We start from the raw sequence: 13,948 nt of genomic DNA, 5'->3' as shown, positions 1-13,948 counted from the left end.
AGGATCAAGTCCTGGCCTTCCTGTTCCCTACTACCTCCAGCAGCGGCTCTAGTTCCAGGGATCTGACACCCTCTTCCACACTCCACGGGCACCTGCCCAGAGGACAGCATCAGACTCCCCGGAACTGGAGCTACAGGTGGCTGTGAGTCAACCTGTCGAGCCAGCCCACGCCAGACTGTGAGATGCTGCCTCAAAGAAAGCAAGATCCAGGGATGCACACAGCGGCAGGGCACTTGCCCACGTGCCTAAGGTTCTGGGCACAAGCCCCAGGACCATAAATTAAACAAACAACCTGAGACTGGCAGGCATGGCGAGCCACACCTGTACGACTACCATGTGGCAGTCTAACTCAAGCAAATTCTAACTTAAGGCTAGCCTGGGCTACATAATAATTCTGAAGCCAGCCAGAATTATATAGTAAGACCCTCTCAAAAAACCAACACAATGAAAACATGAACCAGGCGCCCAGCTGTAAACCGAGCACTTGTCAGGCGGTGCGAGCGAGCCGGAGGCCAGCGTGGGAGCCCACGGACGCTGGTTCAGAACACCTAACGCAGACACTGCATCTAAACCAGATGCACTCAGGTGGAATGAAGCTTAGTAATAAAGTTCTTCCAAACACCCAATGACCCTGGGCTCTACCCCAATAAAAATAAAGTTGCATTTAAAAGGGGCACATTCTAGTATATGCGAAAGTGACTACAGGATACTTAGCTAAGTAAGGGGAGACTGGCGTCAGTTATGTCAAAGAGGCCACCTGAAAGGGTTTCTATGGACTAAGCCTGAGTCAATTTAAGCATCAAAATAATATTAGCTTATTAGTCATAAAATCAATAGGACCCTACAGAATATACAGGAACACACCATGTGCCTAACAAGAATGCACATTCACAGAATTTCAAAGTTTTCTTATAAAATACTTATATATGAATAAGTGACTTTATAGGGAAAATCTCCCAAGCTCCTTAATCAAAGACAAACAGACCTAACAGACCTCAGCAAGCACTCAAACCATAAAAAGATTATTTTTATTCTTTATGTGTATGAGTGCTTGCCTGAATGTACATCTGTACTTGACATGCATGGAGTGCTGTCAGGGACCAGGTGAGAGCTTTCAACTTCCCGAAACTGGAATTCTACACATGGTTGTGAGCCAACTGGATGGTGGGAATCAAACCTAGGTCTAGGTCCTGTGGTGCTTTTCACACTGAGCCATCTCTCCAGCCCTCACCAAAATTCAAACTTAGAATACATACCTTCTGAAGATGAGGTATAATGCACAACCATTTAGGGACATTTCCCCATACAGCAGGGTGAACAGGAGACTAACAAAAGCAGCTAGGTTAGAAGATGCCACAGTTACTGATGCACACAGAGTGTGTGGGACACTGACCTGTACCGCTGGAAGTCTCCGTGCCGTAGGCCATGTTGCTGCTGGGACTCCTTAATGATCTGCAGAACTGGAGCCGGGATCAAGGAAAAGCTTACAGCAGTAAGAACCCAGCAGGTCAAGCGCTGAACTGACACACCAAACTCTGTAGGAGTCCAGGGACGCTAACCATGGATCCTTTTGTAACTTTCCAATAGCTACCTTATCAAAGGACAAGGCTGCGAACTGTCCCAACTGTTACTATTTTCAGACAGAAAGGGAGGGCAGAGCTGGTGGGGTATCTCAAACCCAGCAGATTAAATAAGCCATGGTGTTCTAAATGCTGCCTCTGAGGTGTCCACCTGGATCTCACACGTCACTCGTTCGAGGAGACTCCAGTTATAAATGTCAGGTTCCAACTACACAGCTATAGGCCAACTACACAGCTATATGCCGCCGGTGCTTGCCAAATTTACAATAGCTGTAACGCTTCCAAAATCTATGAACAGCAAGTATCAACCAAGATATGCCAATTTCCATAAAAAAAAAAAATCCAAGTTTTTCTTCTTCCTGGGCATTCTAACATGTAGTAAGAACAATAACACTAAAGCAAAAAGCAAAGTATGAACCAATGAGCATTTACACAAAATATGTGTATGCTTTATTTCAGAAATTCCACTAAATCATCTCCATTTGATACACATAACTCAAAAAGCCACAAAGAACACCAACAGTCTATGCCTATAATCTCAGCACTCAGAAGGAATAGCACCAAGAAGCAGTTCAAGGCCAGACTGGGCTACACAGCCAAACTTTGTTTCAGAAACAAAAAAACCGTGGTTAACAGCACTTCCTGCTCTTCCAGAGGAAGCCAGGTTCGACTCCCAGCACCCACGTGGAGGTGCTTAACATCTGTAACTCCAGTTCCTGGAGATCCACATGTTCTTCAGGCCTTTGTGGGCACCAGGCATACATGTGGCACACAAACATGGAGGCAAACACACGCATAAAATAAAACACATAAAACCCAAAAAAGCCACATACTGTTGCAACCACACAAATGATATATAAACTAATACAAGCCAGAAAATGATTCCTGAAGGTTGGGGAGATTGCCTGGCTGGTAAAGGACTTGCTGTTAGCAAGCATGGGGTCATGAGTTGGGGCTTCCCAGAACCCATGTAAAAAGGCCATACTGCTGTTTGCACATGCAGTCCCAAAGTGGGGATGGCAAGAAACTGAAAGATCCCGGGAGCCTACTTGATCATACAGTCTATCTCAAGTAGTGAGCTGCACTTTTGGTGGGAGACCCAGTCTCAAAATAAAGAATTAGGAAGACAATATTGACCTCTGACCTGCACACACAGCACTGGCGCTTACACCTACACCCATACCCACGCAGACTTGTACACTCAAAAAAAAAAAAAGTAATTCCTCCAGTTCTTGGAGAAGAGTCCAACAAGATAAAATGCCTTACAGACCTACTTTAAAAAACTATACACATGATATTAACAAACTAAAGTAACCTATATGCAAAACAGGTAAGAAGCTATTCCGGAGAGCAGTCTACCTCCATTTTCAAAGCATCTAGCTTTTTGTTAACCAGTATACAACAGCTGTCCGACAACAGCTCTACATTCAACTGTGAAGGCTGCAGTTTCCTCTCCACAGACCGGTGGCTCAAGGTACCAAACCAGGAGCTCTGCAGGGTGGGCAGAGTGTCAATCCCAGCTCAGCCCTCCAACTGGACATCTGAGGGACAACAGAGGGAAACCTACCCAACATCTTTACACCACTTGCAAAAAAAAAAAAAAAAAAAAAAAAAAAAAAACCTCTGGAAAACGAGGAGCATGCGAGGATAGACAGGACGAAAGGCAAAGCATGGACGTGGGAAGGCCGAAAGTGAAGAGCAAGAGAAACGGCAAGCCTCGGCCTCCGCAGCCCAGGTGCCGGCCCCGCTGCCTCTCCCGCCCCCAGCCCTCCAGATCGACACGTAGTCATTGCGAGTTAGGCCACTGCTCTAGGATACTCTCCAAACTCAGGCTATCCCCGAACTCTTTGTTTGCCTTCGATCCGGCTGAAGGGCGTTCGTTTTCTTTATTCTCATCTCCTGCGGCACTGCGTCCACCACCACTCCCTCCGCTGCCGCCACCGCCGCCGCTTCCACTACCACCACTACCACCACCCGGGATCTGCTTCTCAGCAGCCATCTTGCCCCTGAGCCGCAAAGCAGGATGGGATGGAGCAGGCGAGACGACCAGTAGCGAGAGAGAGCGGCACTTTCCTGGCGGGGCCGACGGTACACTGACGGACTCCGCCGCCGCCGCCGCCGCCGCCGACAGCGTTTTTCTTGTGCCTTTGCAGGGTGTTGGTGTGCGACTGCGCGTCCTGAATTAAGCTCCTGATTGTTGCTAGGTCTCGGCGTTCCTGAGGATTAGCCTTGCTCCAAGTCCACCAAGGGTAGGAGGACCCGAGCAAGATGCCCACCTCATACACTCTGCACCCGGAGAATGGAAGTGCATGCCTTTAACCCCAGTACCGGGGAGACTGAGGCTGGAGGATTGCCTCGAGTTGAGGTCAGTCTGGGCTGCACACTTAGACCTTATTTTAAAAAAAAGAGAGAGAGAGAGAGAGAGAGGGAAAAAATAGTGAAAGCCTAAACACTTCGGATTCCTGATTGTAAATCTGAAAAAGAGGTTCCCCATTCTAGAGAACTCTTGGCTTGTATGTAACTGCTTCCACAGTTCTATATTTTTTTCCCTGAGGTTGATGGTGAGAAGCACTAGCCTCAGTCGGAAGGCAGTGTTCCCAATAGGAGCTTGAGACCAGTGACCTCGTCTAGATTGTGTGGCCATCCAAGGATGACTGTTATGAGTCTTTGTTGTTGTGCACTCCGGAAGTAAAGATGTGCAAAGATGCTGGACTGGTAACTCAGTCTGTCCCTTTGTATTGTTAAAATAGGTTGCAAAAAATTATGTCTACAACTCCCTCATCCCCATCGGAGTTCAGAGGCCAGCTAGTGTGGAGTATGTAGTTTTTGAGCAAAGGCATTAAGGGAGACTAAGCATGGACAGATGGTTCAATGGTTAAGAATACTGGGTGCTCTTGCAAGAGGATCTGTTTTTTGTTGTTGTTGTTGTTGTTGTTTTGGTTTGGTTTGGTTTTGGTTTTTTGGATTTGTTTTTTTCGAGACAGGGTTTCTCTGTATAGCCCTGGCTGTCCTGGAACTCACTCTGTAGACCAGGCTGGCCTCGAACTCAGAGATCCGCCTGCCTCTGCCTCCCAGAGTGCTGGGCTTACAGGCATGCACCACCACCACCACCGCCCGGCCTGGGTTTAATTTTTAGCACGCAAATAGTGACTCAAAACCATCTAGAATTTCAGTCCCATGGGATCCAACCCTCTTCTGGCCTCTTAGTACACTACACACATGTATACAGGCATGTATACAGACATGTATGTAGACAGAACATTCATACACATAAAAGAAAATAAAAATAAAGATTAATGTTTTTGAAAAAAAATGAGACAAACTGCTTCCAGAATGTGGAAGGCAAAAACTAACTCCCAAAAAGTGGTCCTCCAACTTTCAGCCACATACTGAGTGTGAAGCATGAGCTTACACACACACACACACACACACACACACACAACTAAACAATAGGCCTTTGAGATGGCTCAGCAGGAAAAAGGATTTGCCATTTAAGCTTTTTTTTTTCTGATTATATTAAGGTTTATTGGGAAGCTGCTCTCTGTTGGATGAGTTCACTGACCCCAAGGACTGAGGCCAGGGGAGGGGCCATAGGGAAAGGGGTGGGAGGAAGGGGTTAAAACCACGAATAAATAATGTCTTAGGATTTCTACTGATGTGATAAAACATGGTGGTGGTTGAATAGGTTTGGTCTATTGGTTGGTGTTTGAATGCTTGGCCCGTGAGATATGGCCTTGTCGGAGGAAGTGTGTCACTGTGGGAGCGGGCTTTGAGGTCTCTGCTCAAGCACATCCTGTGTGGAATTAGAGCCACCTCCTGGCTGCCTGCAGAAGACAGTCCCTTTCTGCTCCCTTCTGGTTGGGATGTAGAACTCTCAGCTCCTCCAGCCCCAGGTCGGCCTGCACGCTGCCGTGCTTCCCGCCATGACAATGGACTGAACCTCCGGAACCGTGAGCCAGCCCCTAATTAAATGTTGTCCTTTATAAGAGTCACCTCGGCTGTGGTATCTCTTCACAGCAATGAAACCCTGAGGCAAACACCATGACCAAAGCAGCTGGGAGAGGAAAGGGTCTATTTCATCTCTGCTCTGCTCTCAGGTAACAAATACTCCATCACTGAGAGAAGTCAGCATGGGAGCTCAAGGCAGAGCCTGGAGGCAGGAACTAAAGCAGAAGCCACCAGGAATGAATGCTGCCTAGTGGCTTGCTCATTTCTTCCATGATTCGGAACCAGCGCCATCTCCAGTGAGCTGGTACCTCCCAAGTTAATCACTAATCAAGACTCTCGCCAGCAAGCCAATTTTCTGGAGTCTTTTTCTTAATTAAAGAGTTTCCTCTACCTAGATATGTCAAGTTGACAAAATCAGCCATCATTATATATAATATATATATAATTTATATATATAATATATAATTTATATATATATATATAATCAACTTGGGCGGTGGTGGGTATAGCTTCAACCCCAGCCCTCAGAAGGCAGAGGTAATCTAGTCTTCAGAGTTCCAGGACAGCCAGGACTACACAGAAAAACCCTGTCTCAATAATCAAATGAGTAGGGCTAGAGAGACAGCTCAGTGGTTAAGAGCACCGACTGCTCTTCCAGAGTTCCTGAGTTCAAATCCCAGCAACCACATGTTGGCTCACAACCATCTGTAATGAGATCTGGTGCCCTCTTCTGGTGTGTAAACATACATACAGACAGAACATTGTATATGTAATAAGTAAATAAATCTTTAAAAAAAAACAAACGAGCAATAAAAAAATAAATATGTCTCTTAAGTATCTATCACGTTTAAATGGAAAAGATGCTGCACAACCTTGTGATATTATTATCCTTGGCCATAAAAAGAAGAGGAATACCAACCCTGTCACAGCATGGATGAGCCCTGAGGATATTATAATAAACAGTAGGTGAGCCGGGTGGTGGTGGCGCACACCTGTAATCCTAGCACTCTGGGAGGCAGAGGCAGGCGGATTTCTGAGTTCGAGGCCAGCCTGGTCTACAGAGTGAGTTCCAGGACAGCCAGGGCTACACAGAGAAACCGTCTTGAAAAGAGCAAATAAAAAATAATAATAATAATAAAAATAAATAAATAAACAGTAGGTGAAAGAAGCCAGACGCCAAAGAGCTCATGTCTTGTGATTCTCTGTGTATAAAATGCCTGGATTGAAACAATACACATCTTAGAAAGATCAAGGCTTGCCGGAGGCTCGGATGTGGAGGTGGCCCGTAAAGTGGGGAGAGAAATGTTTAAGACATTGGGCATCACATCACACACACAAGGAAGGCTCCTTTCCCGAAACAAGAACAGAACATGTATGTGTGAGTATGACGACTTTAGGTGAGCAAACGTGCGGCATACTGCCGCCATGGCACTGAGGGGAAGCTGTGGGGAGGAGAGAGCAAGTTTCTCCTCAGAGCCCTTCAGAACCTCCTCACGTTCCTGCACTAAATGCCGCTGCCCTCAGACTGGAAAGAGATGGGGCCAGAGATGCTGCTCAGCTGAACCGCTTCTCTGCTACGCCCCGAGTCTCAGATCCGATCCCCGGCACCACATACACCGGACTTGAAGCCGTAAGATTTGGGAGGTGGAGGCAGGAAGATCAAGAGTTCAAGGTCTTTGGCTATATAGCAAGTTCTAGGCTAACCTGACTATATGAGACCCTGTCAATCAATCAGTCAGTCGGTCAGTCAATTGATTAATCATAGATGGCTGAAGAGATGGTTCAGTCAGTAGTTAAGAGCACCTGTTGCCCTTGCAAAGGACCCAGGTTCGTTTCCTAGCATCCACACAATGCCTTACAACCATCTGTAAGACCAGTTCTAGGGAGTCTAGTGTCTCTACCTTCTGTGGGCACTAGGCATATGGTGCATACATATATATGCAGGAAAAATATTCACATATAAACAAATCTAAAAAACGTAGAGGGGGGCAGCTAGAGAGCTAGCTCAGTGGTTAGAGCACTGGCTGCTCTTTCAGAGGACCGGATTCAATTCCCAGAAACCACATGGCAGCTCACAACTGTCGGTGGCTTCAGTTCCAGGGGATTCAATATCCTCACACAGACATACATGCAGGTAAAACACTAGTGTACATAAAATACAAATAAGGTTTTGGGGTTTTTTTGGTTTTTTGGGTTTTTTTTTTTTTTTTTTTTTTTTTTTTTTTTTTGAGACAGGGTTTCTCTGTGTAGCCCTGGCTGTCCTGGAACTCACTCTGTAGACCAGACTGGCCTCGAACTCAGAAATCTGCCTGCCTCTGCCTCCCAAGTGCTGGGATTACAGGCGTGCGCCACCACGCCTGGCTAACAAATAAGGTTCTAATTTAAAAATAAGTAAATAAAAGGTGGCTGGAGAACAGGGTAGGAAAGATAGCTCAGACTTCAAGAGTATTTACTGTTCTTGCAGAGGACTCAGGCTCTGTTCTTTTTTTTTTTTTTTTTTTTCCTTTCAGTTTTTTGGATTTGGTTTCTTCGAGACAGGGTTCCTCTGTGTAGTCCTGGCTATCCTAGAACTCACTCTGTAGACCAGGCTGGCCTTGAACTCAGAAATCTGCCTGCCTCTGCCTCCCAAGTGCTGGGACTAAAGGTGTGAGCCACCACCGCCCTGCTCCCACAATTCTTTTTTTAAAGGCTATTTGCCCTCATCTCTTGCCACCATTCTTACTCATTCAATTGAGCCACGCCAGCCATGACTTGGGGACCCACCGCACCCCCACAGCAGAGCATCTTTGCTTCCTGCTCCCTCCTTCTGTACCTACCCCACCCCCACTCCTCACTGTTATACCTATGTTCAAATGTTTGGTTGTGAGTTTTTTGGTTAGTTTTCATTTTTTTAAAGATTTATTTATTATATGTAAGTACACTGTAGCTGTCTCCAGACACACCAGAAGAGTCTTATTACACACCATCACATTACACATGGTTGTGATCTCATTATGTATGGTTGTGAGCCACCATGTGGGTGCTGGGAATTTAACTCAGGACCTCCGGAAAAACAGTCAGTGTTCTTAACCGCTGAGCCATCTCTCCAGTCCCTTTGTTTAGTTTTCTTGTTTTCTTTTTGGTGGCGTCTCATTTTATTGTCCGGGCTGGCTTTGAACCTCTGGACTCAAATGGTCCTTCTGCCTTGGACTCCTAAGTAGCTGAGACTATAGATGTATATCACATCCAGTTAAATTATGTTTCTCTGCAATAAGGATATGACTTGGTGGTAGAATGTTTACCAAGCACGCCTGAGGCCCAGGATTCAATCCCCAGGGGACACACATATGTTGACAATTAATGTCACATTCTTTTTTCTTTATTTTTATTTTTGACAATGCCTTTCTTTGTAGCCCAGGCTGGCCTCTAACTCACTATGTAGCCCAGGCTGGCCTTTAACTTGCAGGTCTCCCATTTCAGCCCTCAGAATGCTGTTATTACATGTCTGAGTCAACAAAGCCCAGTTTTAGGAAAAGAATATTTATGGCTAAGATCTGTTTTTTTTTTTAAAAAAATATTTATTTAGTTATTTTATATAAGTACACTGTAGCAGTCTTCAGACACACTAGAAGAAGGCATCTGATCCCATTACAGATGGTTGTGAGTCACCATGTGGTTACTGGGAATTGAACTCAGGACCTTTGGAAGAGCGGTCAGTGCTCTTAACTGCTGAGCCATCTTTCTAGCCTCCCCCCACCCCTTTTAGTAAAGACTGGATGCTTTAATAGATTTGATCCACTAATAAACTGGTTTCCAGTCTTACATCTCCCTGTATTTGGTTTATTTGTGCAGGATGTAAATGTGTGTGTGTGTGTGTGTGTGTCTTTGTGAGTACATATGCATCATATTTATTCAGGAGCCCGTGGAGGAGAAGAGAGTATCAGACCTCCTGGAACTGGAAGCTGTGAGAGCTGACATGTGGGTGCTAGGAATCGAACCTGGGTCCTCTGCATGAGCGGCAAGTGCTCTTAACCACTGAGCCTTGTTCCAACCCTGCACTGAGACTCAGTCCCCTGCACTGAGGTATTTCTTACCTCACACTTCTTTGAAGGCAGTGTTTCTAGGCCATTCCATCCCGGTCAAGGGACATGAGGTCCACAGACAGGGGGATAATAGTACATATTTGGTGAACTTCTGGGTTAAGATGGAGGGAAATTAGAAGATGAAAAAAAAAGATGAAAATTTCCAGGCATAGTGGCACATGGCTAAAATCCCAGCACCACAGAGACCGATGCAGAAGCCTGAGTCAGGGAGAGTTTGCTTTACACAGAGACACCCAGTCTCAAAACAAGAAAAAAAAACACCTTCCTTTCTGCCTCCTCTGGGTTGGTCTCTGGAATTCCTCTGTGGCAGGCTGAGGTATTCCAAGGAATTAGAAATAGGAGAGGCCTAGAAATATGGCTCGTCATTCCACTTTGCTAGTTGGGGGTGGGGGGAGAGCCTTGGGGGTGACCAACTACAGCGTCAGCAACCTCATTCCAAGAATGGGGTGGGTCTCTTAAAGGCGCCCCATGTCCCACATGCACCCTGCTCCCTCTCCACCATTCCAGGGCCAGTGTGACAAGCCAGAGAGTGACTCGAGTCTAAAGCAGAGCGCGTCCCAGGACTTGAGCGCGGGAGCCGAATGGATCCAGGGTCCTTGGACAGCACCCCTCCCGGCCAGCCGGAGCGGGCTACCATCCTACACTCTGGGTGCTCGCTCCTCCTCCCGTCCCCGCGCACCCCTGCTCTGGATCCTGGAGCTCGGCAGTCTCGCTGGGACGCTGCGGGAGGCAGGGCAGGGCGGCGTCCGCTTTAGTGATACCATGAATGGTTCGGGCAGCCAGGGGGCGGAGGACACGCGCCAGGACGGTGGCGGCGGCTGGCACCCGGAAGCGGTCCTCGTGCCCCTATTTTTCGCGCTCATCTTCCTCGTGGGCACTGTGGGCAACGCGCTGGTGCTGGCGGTGCTGCTGCGCGGCGGCCAAGCGGTCAGCACCACCAACCTGTTCATCCTCAACCTGGGCGTGGCCGACCTGTGTTTCATCGTGTGCTGCGTGCCTTTCCAGGCCACCATCTATACCCTGGACGATTGGGTGTTCGGCTCGCTGCTCTGCAAGGCCGTCCATTTCCTCATCTTCCTCACTATGCACGCCAGCAGCTTCACGCTGGCCACCGTCTCCCTGGACAGGTGAGGGAACTTTCTGTTGTGGCTGAGAAACTGGGTACCCAGGTAGGAGCTTGGGCTGGAGTCGCTACGCAGGGATCCTAGAGGGATGCGCAGAGAGGGTGAGAACACTGACATTACAAAGTAAAAACACTGGCATTACAAAGTAAAAACACAAGGAGAAAAGAGATTAAGATTCAGTGACTAAGAGAGTCCCTAGATTAAGTCGGTCCTCCTCGACCTGAGAACTGGGGAAATCGATCTCTGGGGTCGTTAAGTCATTGCTGCTTGAGCTAAATGTCTCTGTGAAACACGGCAGTACTCAGACTTGTAAAGTACCTTGCCAGTATTCAGATGCTAATCGAGAGCTTCAGAGAAGTGTTTGCTTCTGGGCACCGAGCTCAGCACCCGTGCGGTTGTCCTGCCTTAGGCTTAGGACTGGGCTGTACTTTGGATAGAGCCGTGCTGACGGCCAATGGAGCATGAGTGAGGGCTCCTAGGGGACGCCCAAAACCTCCAAGCCAAGGCTCCCTGCCCAGAGACGCCAGCAATTTGATGCGCTTTCCCTAGCTAAAGGACCCAGAAAAAGAAAATTCAGGAAGGCCCTGAAGGGATCTTGACTGGAAAAGACACTAGAAATAGGTCCTGGGGAGGAAATCCTGGTCAGGTGTCATTAGTTTCCTGCCCTGTCACATCCCTGGGACCTCCCCACAGAAGAGCTGTGAAGAGAAGCCGAGGTCCTCATTCTTCTCTGGTTTCCACTGAGTGCAACATGTGGGTTCTGAGTCTGCTGATGGGGCGCACAAAACTTCAGCTTTCTTCAGGAATTTCCTTGCTGTACCTTGACCCAAGTCTTCTCCAGGGTGTCTGTTAGAGCCTCAGGCATCAGGGATCCGCCTCCCTCAGTTGTCACAAGAGGATAATAATCACTGCCCCTAGAAGTCTAGGCAGATTCTACAATGTTGAGTCTTCAGTGCTTTGGGGGTGCTCTTTCGCGTGGAGTAGGTCGGTAGCCACATTCCCAGGGTTGGTAATGGCCTAGCCATGAAGTACTGAATCCTCTCGCTTACCTGACGCCCTCCCCGCCCCCACCCACTGACTGTCCACACAGGTATCTGGCCATCCGCTACCCGCTGCACTCCCGAGAGTTGCGCACACCTCGAAACGCGCTGGCGGCCATCGGGCTCATCTGGGGGCTAGCGCTGCTCTTCTCCGGGCCCTACCTGAGCTACTACAGTCAGTCGCAGCTGGCCAACCTGACGGTGTGCCACCCAGCATGGAGCGCACCTCAGCGTCGCGCCATGGACCTCTGCACTTTTGTCTTTAGCTACCTGTTGCCCGTGCTGGTCCTCAGCCTGACCTACGCGCGTACCCTGCACCACCTCTGGCGCACAGTCGACCCAGTGGCTACAGGCTCAGGTTCCCAGCGCGCCAAGCGCAAGGTGACGCGGATGATCGTCATCGTGGCGGTACTCTTCTGCCTCTGTTGGATGCCCCACCACGCGCTTATCCTCTGCGTGTGGTTTGGTCGCTTCCCGCTCACGCGTGCCACTTACGCGCTGCGCATCCTTTCACACCTAGTTTCTTATGCCAACTCGTGTGTCAACCCCATTGTTTACGCTCTGGTCTCCAAGCATTTCCGCAAAGGTTTCCGCAAAATCTGTGCCGGCCTGCTGCGCCGCGCCCCGAGGCGAGCTTCAGGCCGAGTGTGCATCCTGGCGCCTGGGAACCACGGTGGCAGTAGGCTGGAACATGAGTCCACAGACCTGACACAGGTGAGCGAAGGAGCCGGACCCCTTGTCCCAGCACCCGCACTTCCCAACTGCACAGCCTCAAGTAGAACCCTTGATCCAGCCTGTTAAAGGACCAACGGGCATCTAACAGCTTCTGGACAGTGTGACCTGAGGATACTCGGGGGTTGTGCTTGGATCTTACAGGGTTGCAGCTAAAGACCGAGGATTGTAGGGAACCTTCTCTATTATTAAATTGCACGGACTGCGAGAGTGGTGACATAGCCCTTCAATCCTAGCACCTGGGAAGTGGAGCAGGGGCAGAAAACCAGCCAGCTTGAGGACTGCTCAAACTACCTGAGATCAGTTTGTACAATAAAAAATTGAAAAGGCGGGGCTGGAGAGATGGCTTAGCGGTTAAGAGCACTGAGTGCTCTTCCAAAGGTCCTAAGTTCAAATCCCAGCAACCACATGGTGGCTAACAACCATCTGTAATGAGATCAGATGCCCTCCTCTGGGGTGTCTGAAGATAGCTACAGTGTACTTACATATAATAAATAAATCTTAAAAAAAATTGAAAAGGCTCAAACCATTTCATATGCTGTGAGGTGTGTGGGACTTCTGTCAGGAAACCCCAAACCCCAGGGTAAAAATTCTCTGGGCCTTTCCAGGGTGAGGGGAGCAGGGTGGCTAGCGTAAAGACAGCAGCTGAAACAGAGAGCCTCTATGCTGAATCCTAGCCGCTATGGATTCAGTGATGCCTAACATGCTATCACCCAGAGGTGTTAGTTGTTCATACGTCACTAAGTCATCAGCCAATTCATATGATCAAGACAAGTGACACATTTGAGCAGGCTGAAGGACAACAGGAACCACTTGCATTTCTGTTTTAGTTTTTCCATGCACAAGTTTAGGGGGGCTCTCGTGGGCTGCCTGCTCCCTGGGGACTAAGTCTGGGCAGCCTGATTAGTGCTTTACTACTGACCTTGTATTTGCCTCCCTGCCTGCGGCTTGGACAGGACCAAGTATCCAGCATCTTAATTTTTGCTTGGGGTCAAAAAGTCACCTTCCAGTAAGCTCCACTCCTCATACCCTACAGCGACTGATTTTAAGTCCCTTTGATTTGGGGCAAGCTGATTTGGCAGAACACGAGAGCCCCAAGTTGGTCTCCATCTGTCCCTGAGTTCTTGGGCCAAGGCACTTCACATGAACTAGAAGTGTCTAAGGAGTAAACGGGTCAAGACATCGTCATCTCACACGGTGGAGTGGGCTGACTTTAGCCAAGGTCACTAAAGCGCACAGCCTACGCCAATTAGGGTCACGTAGAAGAGATAAATTGGAGCTGGAAAGATGGCTCAGTGGCTAAGAGCACTGGCTGCTCTTCCAGAGGTCCCAAGTTCAATTCCCAGCACCTACACATGGTGGCTCACAACCATGTAATGGGATCTGATGCCCTCTTCTGGCATGCACCACATATGCACACAGGATACTCATACACAAATAAG

The 13,948-nt window shown here is 48.4% G+C and overlaps 2 protein-coding genes across 2 annotated transcripts in view; one reads left to right on the top strand and one right to left on the bottom strand.

The window, feature by feature from the left end:
* The window catches only part of Srp68 (signal recognition particle 68), a 29,385-nt gene extending 25,778 nt beyond the window's left edge, over positions 1-3,607 (bottom strand). Inside the window, exons 1-2 of the mRNA XM_052194411.1 lie at positions 3,399-3,607; positions 1,394-1,460 (exon numbers count right to left, since the gene is read on the bottom strand). Coding sequence (XP_052050371.1) covers positions 1,394-1,460; positions 3,399-3,579 — 248 coding nt within the window. The 5' untranslated portion in view covers positions 3,580-3,607. The remainder of the gene's footprint in view (positions 1-1,393; positions 1,461-3,398) is intronic.
* Positions 3,608-3,691: 84 nt separating this feature from the next.
* Positions 3,692-13,011, top strand: Galr2 (galanin receptor 2). Its single transcript, XM_052194410.1, has 3 exons — positions 3,692-3,945; positions 10,118-10,737; positions 11,825-13,011. The coding sequence occupies exons 1-3, from the start codon at positions 3,880-3,882 to the stop codon at positions 12,573-12,575; spliced, it is 1,437 nt and encodes a 478-aa protein (XP_052050370.1). The 5' UTR covers positions 3,692-3,879; the 3' UTR covers positions 12,576-13,011.
* The last annotated feature ends 937 nt before the right edge of the window (positions 13,012-13,948 follow it).

Source organism: Apodemus sylvaticus, chromosome 10, assembly GCF_947179515.1.
Source record: "Apodemus sylvaticus chromosome 10, mApoSyl1.1, whole genome shotgun sequence".
NCBI classification, from domain to species: domain Eukaryota; kingdom Metazoa; phylum Chordata; class Mammalia; order Rodentia; family Muridae; genus Apodemus; species Apodemus sylvaticus.
This window is presented reverse-complemented; position numbering and strand designations above follow the sequence as displayed.

Coding starts and splice junctions, on each gene's coding strand:
- Galr2 (XM_052194410.1), top strand. CDS start 3,880: ATGGAAGTGCATGCCTTTAACCCCAGTACCGGGGAGACTGAGGCTGGA. Junction 3,946..10,117: donor GAGGATTGCCTCGAGTTGAG/GTCAGTCTGGGC, acceptor CCACCATTCCAG/GGCCAGTGTGACAAGCCAGA. Junction 10,738..11,824: donor GCCACCGTCTCCCTGGACAG/GTGAGGGAACTT, acceptor CTGTCCACACAG/GTATCTGGCCATCCGCTACC.